General features: G+C 47.4%; 1 protein-coding gene across 1 annotated transcript; it reads right to left on the bottom strand.

The window, feature by feature from the left end:
* Positions 1-1,502: 1,502 nt before the first annotated feature.
* chadlb (chondroadherin-like b) lies at positions 1,503-15,103 on the bottom strand. Its single transcript, XM_078430488.1, has 5 exons — positions 14,780-15,103; positions 11,002-11,181; positions 7,584-9,260; positions 4,193-4,359; positions 1,503-2,963 (listed from the first exon to the last, which is right to left on the bottom strand). Exons 2-5 carry the CDS (start codon positions 11,179-11,181, stop codon positions 2,720-2,722), a joined length of 2,268 nt encoding a protein of 755 aa, XP_078286614.1. The 5' UTR covers positions 14,780-15,103; the 3' UTR covers positions 1,503-2,719.
* Positions 15,104-23,923: the final 8,820 nt, after the last annotated feature.

The following is a 23,923-nucleotide window of genomic DNA, read 5'->3' as shown; positions in this document are numbered from 1 at the left end:
TGCTGCCTGTCCCGCTGAGTTACTCCAGCTTTTTGTGTCTATCTTCAGTTTAAACCAGCATCTGCAGTTCATTCCTACACAATCTGTAAATTGCTCCTGAGGTATGTGGCCAGTGGTAGAATCTGGAAGGGATTGATGGGATTTTAATGGCAATGAAATGAGCTGCAGTAGGATTCGAGTAAATGGTTTGCTGATGTCGGTGTGGACTCGATGGACTGAAGGCCCTATTTCCGTGCTATGACCGTATCCAAGTTGTCCATTTTGTTAGGCGGAAATTGTAGGAGCTGCTTTCTCCCACCACCTGCTGGTTTTGAGTGGCTATGACAGGAAAATAGACAGCTCCAGTTGTCAACTCAAGCTGAGGGGATATACCAAAAGACAGACACAAAATGCTGGAGTAACTCAGCAGGACAGTCAGCATCTCTGGAGAGAAGGAATGGGGTGACGTTTCGGGTCGAGACCCTTCTTTAGACATCCTGATTACGAGGGAGAACATGTTTTATATTAGTGCAGTAGTCCAATTAAAAAATATATACCAATGTCTCATTTCAGTAAGACTTATAAACAACAAATCAGAAGGGAAATATTTACAGCAAAAGAAAGGATGTGAAAGATGTCAAGCAATTTTATTTTGTGTATATCAAAAATCATTGCAGTAGCTACCAGTTAAAGATAAATCTAACCTTTGGGATAAAACAAACGTTCTCCATTTGATCCCTTCAGCCCAACTAGTCCATGTCGACCAAGTTTCCATTCGGGGATAGTCCAATTTGCCTGCATTTCACCCATATCCTTCCGAATCCTTCCTCATCCACATAGCTCATAAATTCATGTTCATAAGTGAGAGCAGCAGAATTGGGCCATTCGGCCCATCAAGTCTACTCCACCATTCAATCATGGCTGATCTATCTTTCCCTCTCAACCTATTCCCCTGCCTTCTCCCCATAACCCCTGACATATGTAAAAACTGTCTTTTAAAATGTTAGGCATAAAGTAACTCAGAGGCTCAGGCAGTATCCCTGGACAAACATGGATTTTACGGGTCAGGGCCGTAACATTTCTCTTTTAAAATGTTTCTGGAATATCTTCCCTTAATCTCCCTACCCACATTCATCACAACAGTGGCCACATTGTAAAGATAATTCATCGGCCAGAGATCTCCCTGGATCATAAGTTATAGGAGCAGAATTAGGCCATTCGGCCCATCAAGTCTACTCCGCCATTCAATCATGGCTGATCTATCTCTCCCTCCTCACCCCATTCTCCTGCCTTCTCCCCATAACCCCAGACACCCGTACTAATCAAGAACCAGCTGTGGCTTGCCTGCAGTCCGTCTGTCTTTTGTGTTTTTTGTTGTTTTTGTCTGAATTGTAGTTTTAATATGGTGTAGGGTTTGTATGTTATGTTTGGGGGGGGGGGGTGGGGAGGGAACGAGAACTGTAAAATTCTCTCTCCCGAACGGAGACGCGACCTTTGTTTCTGTGTCGTGTCTCCGTTCCCGTTGCGGCCTACCACCAGCGGCCATGCACCTGGGACCACCTGGGGCTCTGGTTCGCAGAGCCCGCGGCCCGGACTCACCACCTGCGGCGCTGGCTGCCTGCGGATGCTGCGGGAGCGGCTGCGATTCGTCTCCGGAGGCTCCGGCGCGGGCCGCGTGGATGTCGGAAGCCCGCAGGCCCCTGGATGGGGGCCGACATCGGGAGCTCCGGCAGCGGCAGAGGCAGCGTGTTCGCCCGCCCCGAATCGCGGGGCTTGGGTCGGCCCGCCGCGGACCTTCCACCGTCCGGCGCGGCCTGTAATAGGCCGCGGGATTTTCACCGCCCAGCAGGGGCTTCAATGTCGGGAGCCCCGACCGCCCCGACGTGGCAACTCCAACAGCCTGACCGCGGGAGAAGACGGCAGGGAAGAGAAAAGACATTGTGGCCTTCCATCACAGTGAGGAGGGACTGGAGGAGACTCACTGTGATGGATGTTTCTTTTTGTTTGGTGTTAGTTTGTGATTGTATGTGTTATTGCATTTTTATTGATTATTCCTATTGGTCTTATTGTTCAACTGCGGGTAATGTTTCATTTCACTACACATTTATGTGTATGTGACAAATAAACGACTATTGACTATTGATCTATCTCTGCCTTAAAAATATCCATTGACTTGGCCTCCACAGCCAAGCAGAGGGAACACACAACATGCAGACACCTTCTGTGGCAATGGATTCCACAGATTCACCACCCTCTCTACTCGAAACGTCACCCATTCCTTCTCTCCAGAGATGCTGCCTGTCCCGCTGAGTTACTCCAGCATTTTGTGTCTATCTTCGGTGTAAACCAGCATCTGCAGTTCCTTCGTACACATACTCACCCTCAACACTCTTGGCCCCAGATGACTGGAGTGAACCTGCTGAACGGTGCACATGGGATCCTAAGATGGTGCCGTGGTCTCTCTAGGAACGTGACTCCTTCTTTAAACAAAAGAGTTGTCTCTTAAATTTAAAAGAAACAAAGCCTAGAAGTCATGATATCATCAATATAATTAACTCTTCATTGCAAACAATGTCAAGTCTTGTTTAATACAGGTGGCAGGCTCTTTTAACAGGCCGCTGGGGAGTGAGGTACAGGCTAAGCAGAGGGATGAGAGGAATAAACACAAACCACTTCAATCACAGTCAGCTCCTCTGCCCTCTCTGCTGGGCCACTCCCTGGGTGTCAGTCTACCGCTGGTCTATTGAGCTTTGGTCTTTCTGTTTCTCTTCGCTGTGCTGGACGATCGCTTTGGTTTCTGCCGCTTGATGGTATCACGCGTGACTCCTGTCCGGCTTGCTTTAGTCTTCTTCGCGGAGCCTTTGGTCTTCTCGGGTGGACTGCCTTTGCAATTCTTAAACGGGGCGACTTTCACACTCACCCCGGTAACATTTCTCGGGAGGTCACAAATGGCTCGCACCTTCAGATTGGTACCTTCAAGCCACCTTTTAAAGATGAATAGTAAAGATAAAATCAATGCATAAAATTATTATTATTATTTCTAGATTTTTAGATTTAGAGATACAGCGCAGAAACAGGCCCTTCGGCCCACCGGGTCCGTGCCGCCCAGCGATCCCCGCACATTAACACTATCCTACACCCACTAGGGACAATTTTTACATTTGCCCAACCAATTAACCTACAAACCTGTACGTCTTTGGAGTGTGTGAGGAAACCGAAGATCTCGGAGAAATCCCACGCAGGTCACGGGGAGAATGTACAAACTCCGTACAGTACAGCACCCGTGGTCAGGATCGAACCTGAGTCTCCGGCGCTGCATTCGCTGTAAGGCAGCAACTCTACCGCTGCGCCACCGTGTCATCATACAGCTGTTTGCTAACAGCGAGCAAGTTTTAGTGCCACGTCGTTGGCCTCTGCAAGATCCTTTACAGTGCACGTGTCGTGCAGCATGTCGCAGCTCAGGAGATGTTCCATAGTCTGGAGGCCCCGTCCACACTCGCAGTCTGTCCGCATCTTCAGTACATCCCCACTTTAGCATGTTCGATTTGCTCCTCCCCATGCCTGTCTGTTGAGACTGTGCCAGGTTGGTCGGAACCTGGTGGGAGTTTCTCAGAGGGATCGATGCATAAAATGCATAAAATAAAATGGCCGATATTTCACCTACTCACCAGAATGCTACCGATGCTTCCAAATGACACAGAAGGAGACGGGTGCTGTCTGACAATAGACAATAGACAATAGGTGCAGGAGGAGGCCATTCGGCCCTTCGAGCCAGCACCGCCATTCAATGTGATCATGGCTGATCATTCTCAATCAGTACCCCGTTCCTGCCTTCTCCCCATACCCCCCTGACTCCGCTATCCTTAAGAGCTCTATCTAGCTCTCTCTTGAATGCATTCAGAGAATTGGCCCCCACTGCCTTCTGAGGCAGAGAATTCCACAGATCCACAATTCTCTGACTGAAAAAGATCGAACCCAGGTCTCCGGTGATGGAAGCGCGGTAAGGCAGCAACTCTACCGCTGCGCCACCGCGCCGCCCGGTGTCAGGGGTTATGGGTAGAAGGCAGGAGAATGAGGTTAGGAGGGAGAGATAGATCAGCCATGGTTGAATGGCCGAGTAGACTTGATGGGCCGAATGGCTTAATTTTGCTCCCATGAACTAATGAGTGATCTATAATGGACAGCAGTGGCGGGCAGATTGAGGGGGTTTTACCTGCGGAGGTGGAGGAGAGGGCAGTCACAATCCCAAGGATTGTGCGCCAGGTCAATGGTGTGCAGGTTTCTGAAGTTGTCCAGGCTGGGTATGTAGCTCAGCTTGTTATTCCCCAGGTACAGGCTCTGTAGTCCCGCGCTCACTCCATCAAACGCTCCGTCAGAGATCTGAAATGGCAAATGGACAACCCCACATTACAGCAAAAAACCCAAGCCATCTCTTCGTCCGCCTTGGTAGGCACAAAATGCTGGAGTAACTCAGCGGGTCAGGTAGCGTCTCTGGAGAGAAGGGATGGGTGACGTTTCTTTTTTTTTAGAGATACAGCGCAGAAACAGGCCCTTTGGCCCACCGGGTCCGCGCCGCCCAGCGATCCCCGCACACTAACACTATCCTACACCCAACTAGGGACAATGTTTACATTTGCCCAGCCAATTAACCTACTTACCTGTACGTCTTTGGAGTGTGGGAGGAAACCGAAGATCTCGGAGAAAACCCACGCAGGTCACGGGGAGAACGTACAAACTCCATACGGACAGCGCCCGTAGTCAGGATCGAACCTGAGTCTCCGGCGCTGCATTCGCTGTAAGACAGCAACTCTACCGCTGCGCCACCGTGCCCTTCTTCAGATGGAAGTCAGGGGATGGGACGGGACAAAGATAGGATGTAGTCGGAGGCAGGAAGACTGGTGGGAGAACTGGGAAGGGGGAGGGGGTAGAGAGGGAAAGCAGGGACTATCTGAAGTTAGAGAAGTCAATGTTCATGCTGCTGGGGTGTAAACTACCCAAGCGAAATATGAGGTGCTGTTCCTCCAATTTGCACTGGGCCTCACTCTGACAATGGAGGAGGCCCAGGACAGAAAGGTCAGATTGGGAGTGGGAGGGGAGGTGAAGTGCTGAGCCACCGGGAGATCAGGTTGGTTAGTCCACCTTGATAGGTGGGCACCGCTGCCGTTTAATTATCCATTCGGAGTTGCCGTTTGTTCAGCTGGTGGTGCTGCCTTGAGGGACCCAGGCTCGATGGTGCATGTCCAGGCGTTAACAGGCATCTGTCCAGCCCCACTGCCTGGGAACATGGAGGAGAACGTGACCCCTCCATGTTAAGTCAAGACTTATCCCATTGGCGGTACCCTGCAGCAGGGCGGACTGACGGCAACGCCCTGACTGAATCCCATCCGGAAAGGCATGGAGAACCCGCGTCTGATGGTGTACACCTCGGGATCTGCCGTGGTTCACCAATGCCCATTCCCATCGGAACCATTGGCAAAAGCCACGGAGACCTTGGCCGCAAACAGCGCCGAGGGTTACGGATTGCACTTCATGCGGGAAAATAAAGATGCAGCTAAATGAGACGAGCTTTCAGCACGAGCTGGCGGCCCGCCATTTCCAACCCCTCCCCCCCACCGCTTCCTCTCGGGGGAAATTGTCCACTCCCCAGCACCTCATGTCAACATAAGCAAAATGGCCGCTGCTGTTTTACTGCCTCTCATTTCACCCCTGCCTTCGGGAAGAAGGAGCCTGGAAACCGTAACGTCCAGGTTCAGGGACAGCTTCTCCCCTGCAGCCATTCAGCTGTTAAACACCACAACCTCAAATAAACTCTGAACTACATAGACTGTTATTGTTATTATTGCACTACTATCGGGTTTTTTATTGTGTGCACGTATGTGTTTGTGTGTAAGAAAATAACTGCAGATGCTGGTACAAATCGAAGGTATTTGTGTGTGTGTGTGTGTGTGGGCACTTGTGTGTGTGTGTGTGTGTGTGTGTGTGTGTGTGTGTGTGTGTGTGTGTGTGTGTGTGTGTGTGTGTGTGTGTGTGTGTGTGTGTGTGCGCACGTGTGTGTGTGTGTTTGTGCGTGTGTGTGTGCACGTGTGTGTGTGTGTCTGCGCGTCTGTGTGTGCACGTATGTGTGTGTGTGTGTGTGTACACGTGTGTGTGTGTACATGTGTGTGTGTGTGTGTTTGTGTGTGTGTGTACACGTGTGTGTGTGTGTGTGTTTGTGTGTGTGTGTGCACGTATGTGCTTGTGTTTGTGTGTGTGTACACGTGTGTGTTTGTGTGTGTGTGTGTGTGTGTGTGTGTGTGTGTGTGTGTGTGTGTGTGTGTTTGCATATGCATATATATGTCTAGAGGTATATGTGTATATCAGTCTGAAGAAGGGTCTCGACCCGAAACGTCTCCCATTCCTTCTCTCCTGAGATGCTGCCTGACCTGCTGAGTTACTCCAACATTTTGTGAATAAATACCTTCGATTTGTACCAGCATCTGCAGTTATTTTCTTATAATATATGTGTATATATGTATGTATGTGTATATATGTATCATGTTTTATGCACTTTCGTTTTTTGTTAAGAGATACAATGCAGAAACAGGCCCTTCAGCCCACTGAATCCGCACCGACCAGCGAACCCAGTACACTAACACTATCCTACACACTAGGGACAATTTACAATTTTTACCAAAGTCAATTAACCTACAAACCTGCACGTCTTTGGAGTGCGAGAGGAAACCGGAGCACCCGGGGAATACTCTCGCTGTGAGGCAGCAACACTACCGCTGCCCCACCATGCCGTGTCATGTACTTTCACTTGGTTACAAGGCTCCTTGCCCGTTTAAGCAAGTCCCATGTTGGCAATTCTGCCTCCAATGGAAACATCCCAACGTCTATCCCGTCAAAGATAGACACAAAATGCTGGAGTAACTCAGCGGGTCGTGGCAGCATCTCTGGAGAGAAGGAATGGGTGACGTTTCGGGTCGAGACCCTTCTTCAGACTCGTCAGTGGGAAGGGAAAACAGAGACATAGACAGTGATGGAGGGAGATGTAGAACAAATGAGTGAAAGCTATGCAAAAAAGTAACGATGATAAAGGACACAGGCCATCGTTAGCTGTTTGCTGGGTGAGAACGGGAACCCGGTTCGACTTGGGTGGGGGAGGGATGGAGAGAGATACAGCTCAGAAACAGGCCCTTCAGCCCAACGGGTCCGCGCCGCCCAACGATCCCCGCACATTAACACTATCCTACACCCACTAGGGACAATTTTTACATTTGCCCAGCCAATTAACCTACATACCTGTACGTCTTTGGAGTGTGGGAGGAAACCGAAGATCTCGGAGAAAACCCACACAGGTCACGGGGAGAACGTACAAACTCTGTACAGACGGCGCCCGTAGTCAGGATCGAACCTGAGTCTCCGGCGCTGCATTCGCTGTAAGGCAGCAACTCTACCGCTGCACCACCGAGAGAGGGAGTACAGGAAGCCCCATTTGGATCTCTAATGCTTAAATGAGCCCTCCTCCACCCCCCCCTCTCACCCCCCCCTCTCACCCCCCCCTCTCACCCCCCCCTCCCACCCCCCCACCCCCCCCCCCCCCCGAACCAACCATCCCTTACCTTCTCCAAACCCATGTCATTCAGCCACAAATGTTGGAGAGACCCCGCCATTGGAAGGAAGGAGCCGCTATCGATCTGTTTAATGGGATTGGCGGACAGTTTCAGTTCATCCAAAGTGGACATCTTCATCAGGGCGGCGGAGGGAACGGCCGTCAGCTTGTTCTCGTCCAGGAACAGCTTCTGGAGCTGGAGCATGGGCTGGAGGGCGGTGGGGGAGATGTAGGTGAGATTGTCGCCCGTCAGGTACAGCCACCGCAGCTTCTCTGCGCCCTCCATGTTATCCTCGGTCAACTGAGGGATGGGATTGTACTCCAGGTGGAGAGCAAAGAGGTTGGGCAACAGCCTGAACGTGCCCTTGGGTATCGAGGACAGCTTGTTGTGGTCCAGGTACAGGTAGGTCAGGTCGGGAAGTCCTTCGAAGATCTCTGGTTGGAGGTTGGTCATCTCGTTAAAAGACAGGTACAAGTAAACAAGCTTCTTCAGCCCGCGGAAGGCCCCGGCGTGGACATCGTGTATCCTGCAGTTCTGCAAATGGAGAGAGACCAGTAGCTTCATATCTGGGAAGGAGCCCCTGGGGACCGAGTGGAACGCGTTGTAGCGCATGTCCAGAAGGTGGGCATCGGGCGGGAAGCCCTTTGGGATCTTGTGCAGCCCCTTGCCCTCGCAACTGGAGTGTTGCAGCTCGTGCTTGCAGTCGCAGTGGTCTGGGCATGGGCGGCCATCTTGGTTGCCAGGCCTGTTGGCCGGGCTGACCTCCTCCTCCTGCTCCTCGATGTCCGACGGCCGGTGGTCGCACCTCAGGTGGACCGGGCGCAGGGAGTCCAACCTCTCCCCGTCGTACGGGCCGGGGCGGCTGCAGAACACCTGGGCCCGCGACCTGGTGGAGTTGGCCATCCATTCCCTGAACGGCTTCATGAAGCAGTTGCACTGGATGGGGTTGCCCGTCAGGTTGATCATCCTCAGGGACTCCACCCCGACCAGGGGCTCGATGACCTGGAGTTGGCTGTTGCGGAAGTAGACCATCGAGAGCGCGGGGCTGTGGACAAACGCCGTGGCGGCCAGCTCCTGGAGGGCCATATCGTCCATCGTCAAGTGCTTCAGCGAGCCCATCCGGAATGATTCCTCGCCGAGGAAGGTCATCGGATTCCGGCTGAGGTCCAACCTGACCACGGTCGTCAGCCTGGACAATGCTTCGGACGGGAAATACTGAAGCTCGTTACCGTCGAGGTTCAGCCGCCTGAGAGTCCACAGCCCAACAAAGGCCTCGTCCGCCATGTGGTTGATCATGTTCCTGGACAAGCGCATGTATTTAATTTGCTGGAGACCTTGGAAGAGCAGGGGAGGCAGGTAGACCAGGAAGTTCTCTTCCAGGTTCAGGAAGTTCAGGAATCCCAGCTGGGTGAAAGCCCCGGGTTTGATCTCCTCGATTTTGTTGTTGTTGAGGATGAGTTGTTGGAGGGAGTAAAGCCCGTCAAAGGTCTCCTGGTAGATTAATTCGATGTTGTTGAACCCCAGGTTGAGAGAGATCAGGCGGCCCAGGCCACGGAAGGCACCTTCACGAAGGTGGTTGATGTTACATTTCTGCAGGTTCAGGTGGGTGAGGTAGGGAATCGGAAGGAAGGCCCCAGTTGCAATCGTGTCGATGTTGTTGCCTCTGATGTCCAGCTCCTTCGTACCCTGCAAAACAGAGAGAGGGCTCACCTGCTTCTTTAGACATGTAAATTCACCGGAATTTAGAAGATGAGAGGGGATCTTATGGAAACATTTTAAATTGTTAAAGGATTGGACAGGCTGGATGCAAGAAAATTGTTCCCGATGTTTGGGGGAGTCCAGAACCAGGGGTCACAGTTTAAGAATAAGGGGTCGACCATTTAGGACTGAGATGAGGAAAAACTTCTTCACCCAGAGAGTTGTGAATCTGCGGAATTCTCTGCCACAGAAGGCAGTGGTGGCCAATTCACCAGATGTTTTCAAGAGGGAGTTAGATTTAGCTCTTAGGGCTAATGGAATCAAGGGATACGGGGAGAAAGCAGGAACAGGTTATTGATTTTAGATGATCAGCCACGATCACATTGAATGGCGGTGCTGGCTTGAAGGGCCGAATGGCTGCCTCCTGCACCTATTGTCTATGTTTCTATGTTTCTAAACATACAGACCATAGGATCGTAGAGCATAGGAACAGGCTCTTCAGCCCACAAAGTCTGTGCTGAACATGATGCCAAATTAAACTAATCCCTTCTGCATTTATTTCACTTTTCGTAGGTTCATAGGTTATAGGAGCAGAATGAGGCCATTTGGCCCATCGAGTCCATGATACGAGACGATGCGATAGAACTTTATTTATCCCAGGAGGGAAATTGATCTGCCAACAGTCATAAAACACGAGATACATGAAACGAGTGGAAAGGATTGGGGATGTGTAAAGACTGGGGGGGAGGGGGGAGTCAGTCTCAGACTACCCCACGACAGAAGGGGGAGGAGTTCTCCAGTTTGATAGCCACATGGAAGAAGGATCTCCTGTGGCGTTCTGCGCTGCATCTTGGCGGGACCAGTCTGTTGCTGAAGGTGCTCCTCAGGTAGGCCAGTGTGTCGTGGAGGGGGTGAGCTGTATTGTCCAAGATGCTCCGCAGTTTAAGGTGCATCCTCCCCTCCAAGACCACCTCCCATGAATCCAACTCCACCCCCAGGACAGAGCCAGCCTTCCTGATGAGTTTGTGAGAATGGGGTTAGAAGGGGGAGATAGGTCAGCCATGATTGAATGGCGGAGTAGACTTGATGGGCCGAACGGCCTAATTCTACTCCTATCACTTATGACCTTATGACGTGAAACTTCACCTATCCGTTAGCTCTAAGGGCTAACGGAATCAAGGGATACGGGGAGAAAGCAGGAACGGGGTACTGATTTTTGATGATCGGCCATGATCATATTGACCAACCCTGGCTGGTTTTAGAGTTTTGAGATACAGCGCAGAAACAGGCCCTTTCGGCCCACCGGGTCCACGCCGACCAGCGATCCCCACACATTAACACCATTCTATACCCACTAGGGACATTTAAAAAAAAACATTTACCAAGCCAATTAACCTACATACCCGTACGTCTTTGGAGTGTGGGAGGAAACCGAAGATCTCGGAGAAAACCTACGCAGGTCACGGGGAGAACGTACAAACTCCGTACCCGTAGTCGGGATCGAACCCGGGTTTCCGGCGCTGCAAGCGCTGTAAGGCAGCAACACGACTGCTGCGCCGCCGTGACCGCCTTTCTGGTTCGAAGGGCCGAATGGCCTACTCCCGCACCTGTTTCCTACGTTTCTATCCATGTTTCCCAGAGATGCTGCCTGACCCCCCTGAGCTACCAGCGCTCCGTGTCCTAACGTGGGCTCTGTCGCGGTGAGCGTAGGTTGTGAGTGGCTGCAAACCTCTGGTATGGTGATGGGGATGTCAGTCAGCCGTCTCCTGATGCAGGTCACCGCGCCGTGGAGGTTGTCGCAGATGCAGTAGGGCGGGCAGGCTGCGGTCCCGACCACGAGGGCAGCAAGGATGACGGTCAGCGTCCAGAGTGGCTGAGCCCTGCTCTTACTGGGACCGTGACTGGGCATCTGCAAGAGTAAGACCATCACACCGTGAAGCTCAGACTGGAGATCGCCTTTTAAGCAAGTGTATTTTTTTTTTTACAATACGGTACAAAAGAACTTTATGTATCCCGGGAGGGACATTAATCTGCCAACAATAGACAATAGACAATAGGTGCAGGAGTAGGCCATTCGGCCCTTCGAGCCAGCACCACCATTCAATGGGCGGCACGGTAGCGCAGCGGTAGAGTTGCTGCTTTACAGCGAATGCAGCGCCGGAGACTCAGGTTCGATCCTGACTACGGGTGCTGCACTGTAAGGAGTTTGTACGTTCTCCCCGTGACCTGCGTGGGTTTTCTCCGAGATCTTCGGTTTCCTCCCACACTCCAAAGACGTACAGGTATGTAGGTTAATTGGCTGGGTAAATGTAAAAAATTGTCCCTAGTGGGTGTAGGATAGTGTTAATGTATGGGGATCGCTGGGCGGCACGGACTTGGTGGGCCGAAAGGGCCTGTTTCCGGCTGTATATATATGATATGATATATGAATGTGATCATGGCTGATCATTCTCAATCAGTACCCTGTTCCTGCCTTCTCCCCATACCCCCTAACTCCGCTATCCTTAAGAGCTCTATCTAGCTCTCTCTTGAATGCATTCAGAGAATTGGCCTCCACTGCCTTCTGAGGCAGAGAATTCCACAGATTTACAACTCTCTGACTGAAAAAGCTTTTCCTCATCTCCGTTCTAAATGGCCTACCCCTTATTCTTAAACTGTGGCCCCTGGTTCTGGACTCCCCCAACATTGGGAACATGTTTCCTGCCTCTAACGTGTCCAACCCCTTAATAATCTTATATGTTTCGATAAGATACGCTCTCATCCTTCTAAATTCCAGTGTATACAAGCCTGGTCGCTCCAGTCTTTCAACATACGACAGTCGTAAAAACACAAAATACATGAAACATGAAATTAAAGTGTTGAGTGGAAAGGCGTTGTCAGGCAGCAATTCTACCGCTGTGCTAGTGTTAGTTTGGAAGATCTTTTTCCTCAAAGGATAGGTAGTGTGGCAATGTCCAATTAAGTTTAGTTCAGTTTAGTTAAGAGATACAGCGCGGAAACAGGCCCTTTCGGCCCACCGGGTCCGCGCCGTCCAGCGATCCCCGCACATTAACACCATCCTATACCCACTAGGGACAATTTTTACATTTACCAAGCCTATTAACCTACATACCTGCGCGTCTTTGGAGTGTGGGAGGAAACCGAAGATCTCGGAGAAAACCCACGCAGGTCACGGGGAGAACGTACAAACTCCGCACAGACGGCGCCCGTAGTCGGGATCGAACCCGGGTCTCCGGCGCTGCATTCGCTGTAAGGCGGCAACTCTACCGCTGCGCCACCGTGACCGCCCAATTAACTGGGACCTTGGGCGCAGCAGGATCAGGCTCACCCTTCGCAACACCAGGGATTGGTAGAATCTTGGACACTTGGTGCCCACGCACTTTGGTGCCAAGCATCGGCCTGATGCTGCCACACCTGAAGGTGGTCATCAGGAGGAAAGCAATGTCAGGGTACCTTTCGGTATCCGTTGTCTGTGGTCTTGTGCATTTCGTCCCAGGTCCGGAACCGATGTATCCTGAGCACTAGGGTTGCCAACTTCCTCACTCCCAAATACGGGGCAAGGTGACGTCACTGCCCCGCGCCCCACGTGAGCTCACCCAGCCAGCGGCCACGTGCTCCCGCTCCACCAATGGCGGCCGATGGCACCATTCTATACCCACTAGGGACAATTAGGCGGCCACTAGGTGGCCTAGTGGCGATGGCCGCCATTGGTGGAGAGGGAGCGCGTGGCCGCTGGCTGGGTGAGGTCACGTGGGGCGCGGGCAGTGACGTCACCCTTTGTCCCTTATTTGGGAGCGAGGAAGTTGGCAACCGTACTAATACGGGACAAGGGCGGTCCCGTAAGGGACAAACTAATTGAGCCCAAAATACAGGATGTCTCGCGGCTAATACGGGACAGTTGGCAACCCTACCTAAGCCCCTGAATATATGGGTTGGGTGGGAACCCAGTAGGTGGGGGAGGGGGGGGAGAATGAAGAAGGGATGAGTACTTTTTGTAACTTTGGCTTTGTTGTGACTCTTTTGTGCACTTTACACATTTCACTGCACAACGCCGGGGGAAAAGTAACAATAAAGCATCAGCTGTACACTAAACAGTCTGAAGAAGGGTCTCGACCCGAAACGTCACCTATTCCTTCTTTCCAGTGATGCTGCCTGACCTGCTGAGTTACTCCAGCATTTTGTGTCTACCTTTGATTTGTACCAGCATCTGCAGTTATTTTCCTACACATTTCCTACACTCAAGAACTGTCGGCCACAGTTACACAGTTATTACATACACAGCTTGAAGGTATTTATTTTCACAAAATACTGGAGTAACTCAGCGGGTCAGGCAGCATCTCAGGAGAGAAGGAATGGGTGACGTTTCGGGTAAGACCCTTCTTCAGACACAGCTTTGTATGTATTGACTACAGGCACAAATCAAGCGTGAATAATAGGCTGACCTCTCTCGGATGGGGCACCCTAGAGCTCAGCAGAATCAGGCTAAGACTTATTGCAATGTACGAGGAGATTCACAAAATCACGCCATCAAATCTCCCGCCACCCCAGAGCACCAACCGCCATGAAACAAGGCAAAATACATCATCAACTCACTAAACTTCAATAAACTTTGCTACCAATATTCCCTTTACACAAGGACGATAAGCGAATGGAAGAGTAAGAAAATAACTGCAGATGCTGGTACAAATCGAAGGAACTTATTCACAAAATGCTGGAGTAACTCAGCAGGTCAGGCAGCATCTCAGGAGAGAAGGAATGGGCGACGTTTCGGGTCGAGACCCTTCTTCAGACTGATGACAGGGGGGCGGGACAAAGGAAGGATATAGGTGGAGACAGGAAGATAGATGGAGAACTGGGAAGGGGGAGGGGAAGAGAGGGACAGAGGAACTATCTAAAGTTGGAAAAGTCAATGTTCATACCGCTGGGCTGCAAGCTGCCCAGGCGAAATATGAGGTGCTGTTCCTCCAATTTGCAGTGGGCCTCACTATGGCACTGGAGGAGGCCCATGACAGAATGGTCAGACTGGGAGTGGGAGGGGGAGTTGAAGTGCTCAGCCACCGGGAGATCAGGTTGGTTAAGGCGAAGGTGTTGAGCGAAACGATCGGCGAGCTGACGTGCTGCTCCCGGTGTTAAGTCATTGCCGACACAGGCAGCTTTTGATTTTTATCGCGTTACTACTTTGGATGTTTGGTTTTGTTTTTGGAATAAGGGGTATTTGTTTAAAGAAAAAAGATGTTAAGTCATTTAAAAAGGGGATTGAACGACTATAACTAGACACTCATCAACTTGGTCAAAAAGACCCACTTCAAAATGTAATCACTACTCCACTCACCCCGAGATAACCACTTATGAGGTGTTTGCTCGGTGATCAACCAGAACCAGAACCAGTTACCACCTCAAGGAGAAGGTGAAAGTGGCCAGTAAAAGTCGCCACCTTTAGAGAAGATTTGGAGATGGTACAACAAGACGGGTAAACACAGGAGGCTTAAATGTTTTAAAACACCTACCTTTCTTGCTGGAAGTCGGCCTGCCTCTGGAACTACTGGCTCAAGGGAGAAGGAGGAGGTGGGGGGGGGGGGGGGGCGGAGGGCGGAGAAGACTGGTTGTGGCCTCCCTGTGGAGGCTTCAGATGACTGAGCAATTCGTGCAGGAATCTGTCCCACGGCTTTGCTCACATTGCGATTCCGGAGACGCGAGGTGTCCAGAGACGGGCCGAGACATTCATTCCCAGTGGGCTCTGCGGCTGTCAAGTTTGCCGACAGTTCGGAGATGGTTCTGTACTCCAGGGGCAGGCAAGGGGTTGGAGGTGTGAGTTTTGTGTGAGAGGCCGGTGGGTGGGGTGGGGTGGGGGAGGGAGGGGAGAGGGTCACGAGGGGAGGGAGGTTGGTGGGAGGATACGACTAGGAATTTTCCACTGACTGGAGAGTTGTCCAGGATTTTGTTTTCAGGAGCTGCCTCTTGAGGTCTCAGCCAAGGGAACAAAGAGACTTTTCACCTCCGCTGTACGTACGTTTACACAGACCGCCAAGCCTGTGTGGACTGCTACACACCAAATACTGGTGCTCCTGTTCAGAGCTCTCAGTCCCTGCAGGAACTGGGACCGAGGCCACTCACAGCCCAGCCAAGCCTCACACACAGGCTAACTACCGCTGCACCATAGAGAGCATCCGAACACATGGCATCCCTGTGTGGTATCTCAGCTGCACGGAGGCAGAGAGGAAAGCTCTTCAGCGGGTAGTCCATAGAGCTCAGAGGACCATCGGAACACAGCTCCCAGCCTTGGAAGGCATCTACAACACACGATGCCTCAGAAAAGCCACCGGCATCCACAAAGACTCTTCACACCCCTGCAACAGTCTGTTCGAACTCCTTCCATCGGGCAGACGATACAAGGCCTTCTACGCCCGCACCTCCAGACTCAGGGACAGCTTCATCCCCAGGGCCATAGCTGCTATGAACCGGTCCTGCTGAGCCGGATGGTCACATTGCACAGCGAACCAGCACAGATCTACTTGCACTTTATTCTGTTTTAAAACTGTTACAATTTGTTTCATTGGGTTGTTTAAATTAATACTGACTAGATAATTAATTTATTGCATCGTATGGGAGGCGCATTCCCAATCTCGTTGTACCCCTGTACAATGACAATAAAGATATATTGTATTGTATTGTATTGTATTGTGTGGTGTTGAAAAGATGATCTGCCAAGGGAGTGCCTCGGCTACTCTCTTTCTCCATTGCCTCTGAGTGGAATGATGTGCGGGAGGGGGGCATTGGCTGGCTGATACCTCCCTCCCTCCCCTCTCCTATGGGGGTGGCAGGTCGCAGGAAACACCTGGGGGGAGTGGGGCTGACGGGAATGCACAGGTCGAGGGGCCGAATGGTCCATTTCTACGTCATAGAGTCGCAGAGTGATACGGCATGGAAACAGGCCCTTCGGCCCAACTTTGCCCACACCAGCCAAAATGTCCCGGCTACACTAGCCCCACCTACCTTCGTTTGGTCCATATCCCTCCAAACCTGTCCTATCCATTGTACCCGTCTAACCCTTCTCAAACATTGGGATAGTCCCAGCCTCAACTACCTCCTCTGGCAGTTCGTTCCATACACCCAGCACCCTCTGTGTGAAAAAGTTACCCCTCGGATTCCTACTAAATCTTTTCCCCTTTACCTTGAACCTATGTCCTCGATTCCCCTACTCTGGGTAAAAGGCTCTGTGCATCTACCCGATCTATTCCTCTCATGATTTTGCATACCTCTATAAGATCTCCCCTCATCCTCCTACGCTCTATGGAACATGCACTTGTGCTCCTAGATCCCTCTGCTCTACAACGCTACCCAGAGGCCTACCATGTACTGTGTAGGTCCTGCCCTTGTTCGACGTCCCAAAATGCAACACCTCAGACTTCTCTGTATTATAATAATAATAATAATAATGCATTACATTTATATAGCGCTTTTCATATACTCAAAGACGCTTTACAGGGATTTAAAGAACATAGGGAAGTGAATAAATAGATAAATAAGTAAACGAACAGAGAAAGGAGACAGAAGGTGAGGTGACCTTCAGTGGTTGAAGGCAGTGCTGAACAGGTGAGACTTCAGTGATGTTTTGAATGTGGTGAGTGAGGAGGAGTCTCTGATGGTTTGGGGTAGTGAGTTCCATAGGGTGGGAGCAGCGATGGAGAAAGCCCTGTCCCCCCAGGATCTGAGTTTGGTCCGGATGGGGGGGGGATAGGAGATTGGCAGCAGCAGAGCGGAGGGTGCAGGTGGGAGTGTGCCTGTGGAGGAGGTCAGTCAGGTAGGATGGGGCCAGGTTAAACTCCAACAACCATTCCTCCGCCCACCTGGCCAATCGATCCAGATCCTGCTGCAATCGTCCACAACCATCTTCACTGTCTGCAAAGCCACTAACTTTTGTACCAAGGGGTAGTTCACAATTATGTACGGTGGTGGTTCAGGGGGGTTGAGTTGCCATTGCACTGCGAAGTGCCCCTCAGATATTCCCACAGAGTTTGAAGTGTTCTGGATGTGCAGTCAGTGGCCGTGTGTGTGTGTCTGTGCTTGCGGAAATGCGACACAGAGCTCCCATTGTCCAGCCAGCCCTGCTGTGGACTGACGGCCAGTGCGAGCATGTGCGCTGAGCAAACACCCAGCAGTAAATAAAGCCATCGTTCAACTGTTCAGAGTGGGATGGAGACTGTAACAGAGCAATGTGGTTGTAGAAATAATGAATTGCAGATGCTGGTTTACCAAGGAAAGATACAATATGCTGGTCAGGCAGCATCCCTGGAGAACATGGATAGGTGAGGAAGGATATTCTTGCTATTGAGGTTTACTAGGTTAATTCCCGGAATGGCGGGACTGTCATATGTTGAAAGACGCTGTACAAAAGATCATCCACCCCTCATTCAAGAAAAATGTTGTAGTCCGGGTGCCAGACCATTTGCTTTATTATAGACCATTTATCGGTTAAGATGCAAGATTCTATTAGGAAAACAGGGGTTAAAGGTATTACATTTTGTAGTTGGAATGTCAAGGGTGTTAATGAACCAATTAAAAGAGGTAAAGTACTTTCACATTTAAAATCTATTGATGCAGACATAATGTTCCTTCAGGAAACTCATCTTAAAAATGTAGCACATAATAGACTGAAAGGCAAATGGATTGATAAAGTATTTCACTCATCATTTCCCTTTAAATCAAGAGGTGTTGCTATTTTAATTCGTAAGGGTATACCATTTATAAATACTTCCTCTATAGTCGACACTGAAGGTAGATATGTTATATTAGTGGGAGAACTATATTCTACAAAATTGATATTGGTGAATGTCTACGCACCAAATTTTGATAATCCGTTATTTTAAAAATATATATTTAATACCATTCCAGAATTTGGACAATATAACTTGATAATTGGAGGAGATTTAAATTGTACATTAGATCCTTATTTGGATAGATCTTCAACTCAAAGGAAAACAAAATCCAAGTCGTGTGAATTATTAAACTCTTATATAAATAATGCAAATATAAAAGATGTTTGGAGGATTGATAATCCTTCAGGCCGAGAGTATTCATTTTATTCACCTGTGCATAAAACTTATTCAAGAATTGATTATTTCTTGGTGGACTCCAAACTTATTCCTTATACGTATAATTCAAAATATCATAATATTATTATATCCGATCATGCCCCTTTAACATTTAGGGTAAAACTCCAAGGAGTAACGGGGAAACAGACTAATTGGAGATTTAATCCGCAAATCTTAAATGAAAAAGCATGTTATGATTATCTTAAATCGCAATTTGAGATTTTTTTTAACGCAAATGACCTTCCTGAAACACCTGCGTCCCTGCTTTGGGAAACATTTAAAGCGTTTGTGAGAGGATGTATTATTGCTTTTCAAGCGTCTCAAAACAAGAAGAACCGAGCTGAACAGAATGACCTGGAAAGTCAGATAAGACAGTTAGACATAACAAATGCCATCGCTCCCTCTATTGAAATACATAATAAAATTGCAGTTCTCAAATATAAGTTAAATTATATCCTTTCAGCTCATATTTTAAGGCTTTTTCAATATACTAAACAAAAACATTTTGAATTTGGAGATAAACCACAGAAATTGCTAGCACGTCAACTCCGTAAATTAGAAGATGATTCTACAATTCATAAAATTAGATCAGAAAATGGAGATTTGCTTAAACTACCTAAGGATATTAATCAGAGATTTTTGCAATTTTATCAGTCATTATATTCATCAAAAATAACAGATACTTCTGCGCAGATGCAAAAGTTTTTGCAGGAATGTAACCTTCCTGGTTTGAATGTGAGTGATAGAAATTTACTGGGCGCAGAAATAACTATGAAAGACGTTGAAGAGACTATTAAATCCATGAAAAATGGGAAGACTCCTGGCCCTGATGGCTTAAATAATGAGTTTTATAAAAAATTCAGTGGTTTGATCTCTCCACGTTTGCAAACTGTATATAGTCACGCCTTTAAACAACAGAGATTGCCACAAACTCTGACTGAATCAACAATAATCCTCATTCCTAAAAAAGATAAGGATTCTGAAGACCCTGGTTCGTATAGGGCGATAGCTCTTTTAAATACTGATCAGAAGATATTAGCGAAAATCTTAGCTCAGAGATTAAGTCTAGTTATAGACAAATTGATACACCCCGATCAATCAGGCTTTATAGCCAAACGATATTCATTTTTCAACTTGAGACGCTTGTTTAATATAATTTATTCAAATAGACTATTAAATGAAGATTTAGCAATCATCTCGCTAGATGCTGAAAAAGCATTTGATCAAGTAGAATGGCCCTATCTTTTCTCAGTGATGGAAAAATTTCAACTAGGTGAAAATTTTTGTGCATGGGTGAAACTTTTATATACATCCCCAACAGCTAGAATATTAACTAATCAAATGCTGTCATCTAAATTTCATTTAGCTAGGGGTTGTAGACAAGGATGTCCACTATCACCACTTTTATTTGCCCTTATTATAGAACCACTTGCTGAGAGTATTAGATCAAATTCAGATATTTATGGCTACAACACTAAACATACAACCAATAAAATTTCTTTATATGCGGATGATGTATTAATATATATTACAAAGCCAGAAATTAGCATTCCGAATTTATTAAATCTCATAACTCAATTTGGTTCATTTTCAGGTTATAGAATTAACTGGTATAAAAGTGAAATTATGCCAATAATGGAGCATAATCCGGCCATACTTCAACAATTTCCTTTTAAAATTGCCTATGAAAAGTTTAAATATCTTGGAATTTACGTGACTAGGAAATATACTTCTTTATTTAAATCAAATTTCCCTCCTTTACTTGCTAAATTACACAGAAATATCCAATTTTGGAAAACACTTCCTATATCATTAGTTGGTCGTAGTAATGCTATAAAGATGATCTTTCTTCCACAGCTATTATATTTATTTCAAGCAATTCCGATCTACCTTCCAAAAAAGTTTTTTTTTTAAATTGATTCAATTGTTACTAATTTTATTTGGGACTACAAGACTCATAGAATAAATAAAAGACACTTATGTAAGTCTAAAATTAATGGAGGAATTGCTTTACCTAACTTTTTATTTTATTATTGGGCGGTTAATATTAAAAATATAACCTGCTGGTTGGATGATTCTGATCAACAATCGGATTGGTTAAAGATGGAGAAAGAGGATTGTTTACCATTTGATATTGGTGCGATCCTCTTAGCTCCAATAAATTTAAATAAAAAAACATATGGAGGTAATCCCATTATACATAGTGTTATCCGTACCTGGAAACAATTAAAGCTTACGTTAAAATTGAGTAAATTATCTGTTTTCCTTCCTATTGCGAATAATCCTTCTTTTAAACCGTCTGTCTTAGATAGAGGCTTTGCTCAATGGAAAAGTTATGGAATCAAAAGGGTGGGAGATCTTTATCATAAGGGAACTTTTCTTTCGTTTCAGGAGTTACAGCAGAAGTACGGATTACATGTTAATAATTATTTTAGATATTTACAACTTAGAGATTATGTAAAATCACACATGCAAGAATATAAGTTTAGAGGTCCAGAAATACTTGATGTATGCCTGAATCGACATTATAACTCAAATAAATTAATATCTTTTATTTACAATATTCTCCTTGACATTGACATTCCGTCATCAGAATCTTATAGACGAGCATGGGAGGACGAATTGAATCAAGTTATAATGCAAGATATATGGGATGAAAGTTTACAACATATACATCAATGTTCATTGAATACTAGACATTCCTTAATACAATTTAAAATAATACATAGATTACATTATTCGAAGACGAAATTAAATAGGATTTTTCCTAGTATCTCTCCTATGTGTGATAAATGTCAATTTCAAGAAGCTAATTTAACTCATATTTTCGTAACTTGTATAAAAATGCAAAACTTCTGGTTGGAGATTTTTAAAATAGTTTCTAAAGTTATTAATAAAAAATTAGATATGGACCCAAAATTAATTATATTAGGATTATCAGAACATACTACAAATTTTACAGTAAGTCAGGTACATTTTCTTGATTACAGTCTAATAACTGCGAAAAAACTAATACTTAAATTTTGGAAAAAACCAATAACCCCCACAATTAAAATGTGGACTATGGAAATGACAGAGACCCTGCATTTGGAAAAAATAAGGTTTGCCTTAATCGACAAACCTGAGTTATTCTTAAAAATATGGTCTCCATTTATTGAATTTTTAGAAAAGTAAATGGGTTTGGCACAGGACTAAAATAAAAAAAATAAAAAAATTTAAATAAAAAGTTGAAACTTGAGTTGGGGACTGGATGTACAGCTGTGGTTTTTGTCTCCCGGATCTACTCCCGTTAATTTTTATTGTTAGATCTTTTTTTTTTTTTTTTAACCCTCTTACTCTCTCTCCCCAAGTTTATAGTTTTATATTTTTATTTTTACTTTCTCTCTTCAAAAATTTAAAAATTGAAGCTATGTAAGAACTTTGTAACAAATGTGTTTTTTTTTAAAATTTCGATTTGTACATATGCTTTTCAAAAATTTAAATAAAAAAAAAAAAAAAAAAAGAAAGACTGGAGCGACTAGGTTTGTACACACTGGAATTTGGAAGGATGAGAGGGGATCTTATCGAAACGTATAAGATTATTAAGGGGTTGGACACGTTAGAGGCAGGAAACATGTTCCCAATGTTGGGGGAGTCCAGAACAAGGGGCCACACAGTTTAAGAATAAGGGGTAGGCCATTTAGAACTGAGATGAGGAAAAACCTTTTTCAGTCAGAGAGTTGTGAATCTGTGGAATTCTCTGCCTCAGAAGGCAGTGGAGGCCAATTCTCTGAATGCATTCAAGAGAGAGCTAGATAGAGCTCTTAAGGATAGCGGAGTCAGGGGGTATGGGGAGAAGGCAGGAACGGGGTACTGATTGAGAATGATCAGCCATGATCACATTGAATGGCGGTGCTGGCTCGAAGGGCCGAATGGCTTCCTCCTGCACCTATTGTCTATTGTCTATTGTGATGCTTCAGGCAGACTGAATTGACATAGGGATAGATTAGTTTAGGAATGAACTGCAGATGCTGGTTCAAACCGAAGATAGACACAAAATGCTGGAGTAACTCAGCGGGACAGGCAGCATACAAAATCATGAGAGGAATAAATCGGGTAGATGCACACAGTCTCTTGCCCGGAGTAGAGGAATCGAGGACCAGAGGGCATAGGTTTAAGGTGAAGGGAAAAAGATTTAATCGGAATCTGAGGGGTAACTTTTTCACACAAAGGTTGGTGGGTGTATGGAACAAGCTGCCAGAGGAGGTAGTTGAGGCTGGGACTATCCCAATGTTTAAGAAACAGTTTTAGACAGGTACAAGGATAGGACAAGTTTAGAGGGATATGGACCAAATGCAGGCAGGTGGGACTAGTGTGGCTGGGACATGTTGGCCAGTGTGGGCAAGTTGGGCCGAAGGGCCTGTTTCCACACTGTATCACTCTAAATGAAGCATAGAAAAATAAGCAAGTATGTTCAATTCTTCTTTTCATCGCTGGTTAAACTACATTGGGCTGGGGGAGGGGAGGGAAAGATCATCCAGTGAGCGACTAAGTTTATTCGCTTCCCTGTTGAAGAGGGAAGGCCAGGGGTTTCAAAGCAAGCTGAACAACGAACAGCAGAAGGGTGCGAGGGTCGGCATGAGCAAGTCGGGCCGAAGGGCTTGTCCCCCCTCTGCGTGACTCTGTGGGTGTTTGGTGGAAAACGTCCATTTGCCAACGCGAGCCCTGCCAGTGATATCAGCGACACATTTTACAATAGACAATAGGTGCAGGAGGAGGCCATTCGGCCCTTCGAGCCAGCACCGCCATTCAATGTGATCATGGCTGATCATTCTCAATCAGTACCCCGTTCCTGCTTTCTCCCCATACCTCCTGACTCTGCTATCCTTAAGAGCTCTATCTAGCTCTCTCTTGAATGCGTTCAGAGAATTGGCCTCCACTGCCTTCCGAGGCAGAGAATTCCACAGATTCACAACTCTCTGACTGAAAAAAGTTTTTCCTCATCTCAGTTCTAAATGGCCTACCACTTATTCTTAAACTGTGGCCCCTTGTTCTGGACTCCCCCAACATTGGGAACATGTTTCCTGCCTCTAACGTGTCCAACCCCTTAATAATCTTATACGTTTCGATAAGTTCCCCTCTCATCCTTCTAAATTCCAGTGTATACAAGCCGAGCCGCTCCAGTCTTTCAACATACGACAGTCCCGCCGTTCCGGGAATTAACCTAGTGAACCTACGTTGCACGCCCTCAATAGCAAGAATATCCTTCCTCAAATTTGGAGACCAAACGTTTGTGGGCTAATCGGTATTTTGGAGAGGGGGCACGCAACTTCAAGGCCAAATGTCAGCACTCTAAAGAGAGGCATCAAAACCAAAGAGAGGCCAAAGGCCCGGTGCCTCATACCGGACATACCCTTGCCCCTGAGTTCCTGCCGGGACAGTGTGTTGTCCCGGGCTGCCCGCTGCACTCGACACTGACGGAAACTTCATCTCCACTTGCAGGGCCTCAGACAATGGCAGGAAGCTCCCGACTTCCCGAGGCCCCGCAGAGGGGACGGACGGAGACTCCTCTCTTCGCGG

The sequence above is a fragment of the Rhinoraja longicauda genome, chromosome 40, assembly GCF_053455715.1.
Source record: "Rhinoraja longicauda isolate Sanriku21f chromosome 40, sRhiLon1.1, whole genome shotgun sequence".
Lineage (NCBI taxonomy): Eukaryota > Metazoa > Chordata > Chondrichthyes > Rajiformes > Arhynchobatidae > Rhinoraja > Rhinoraja longicauda.
This window is presented reverse-complemented; position numbering and strand designations above follow the sequence as displayed.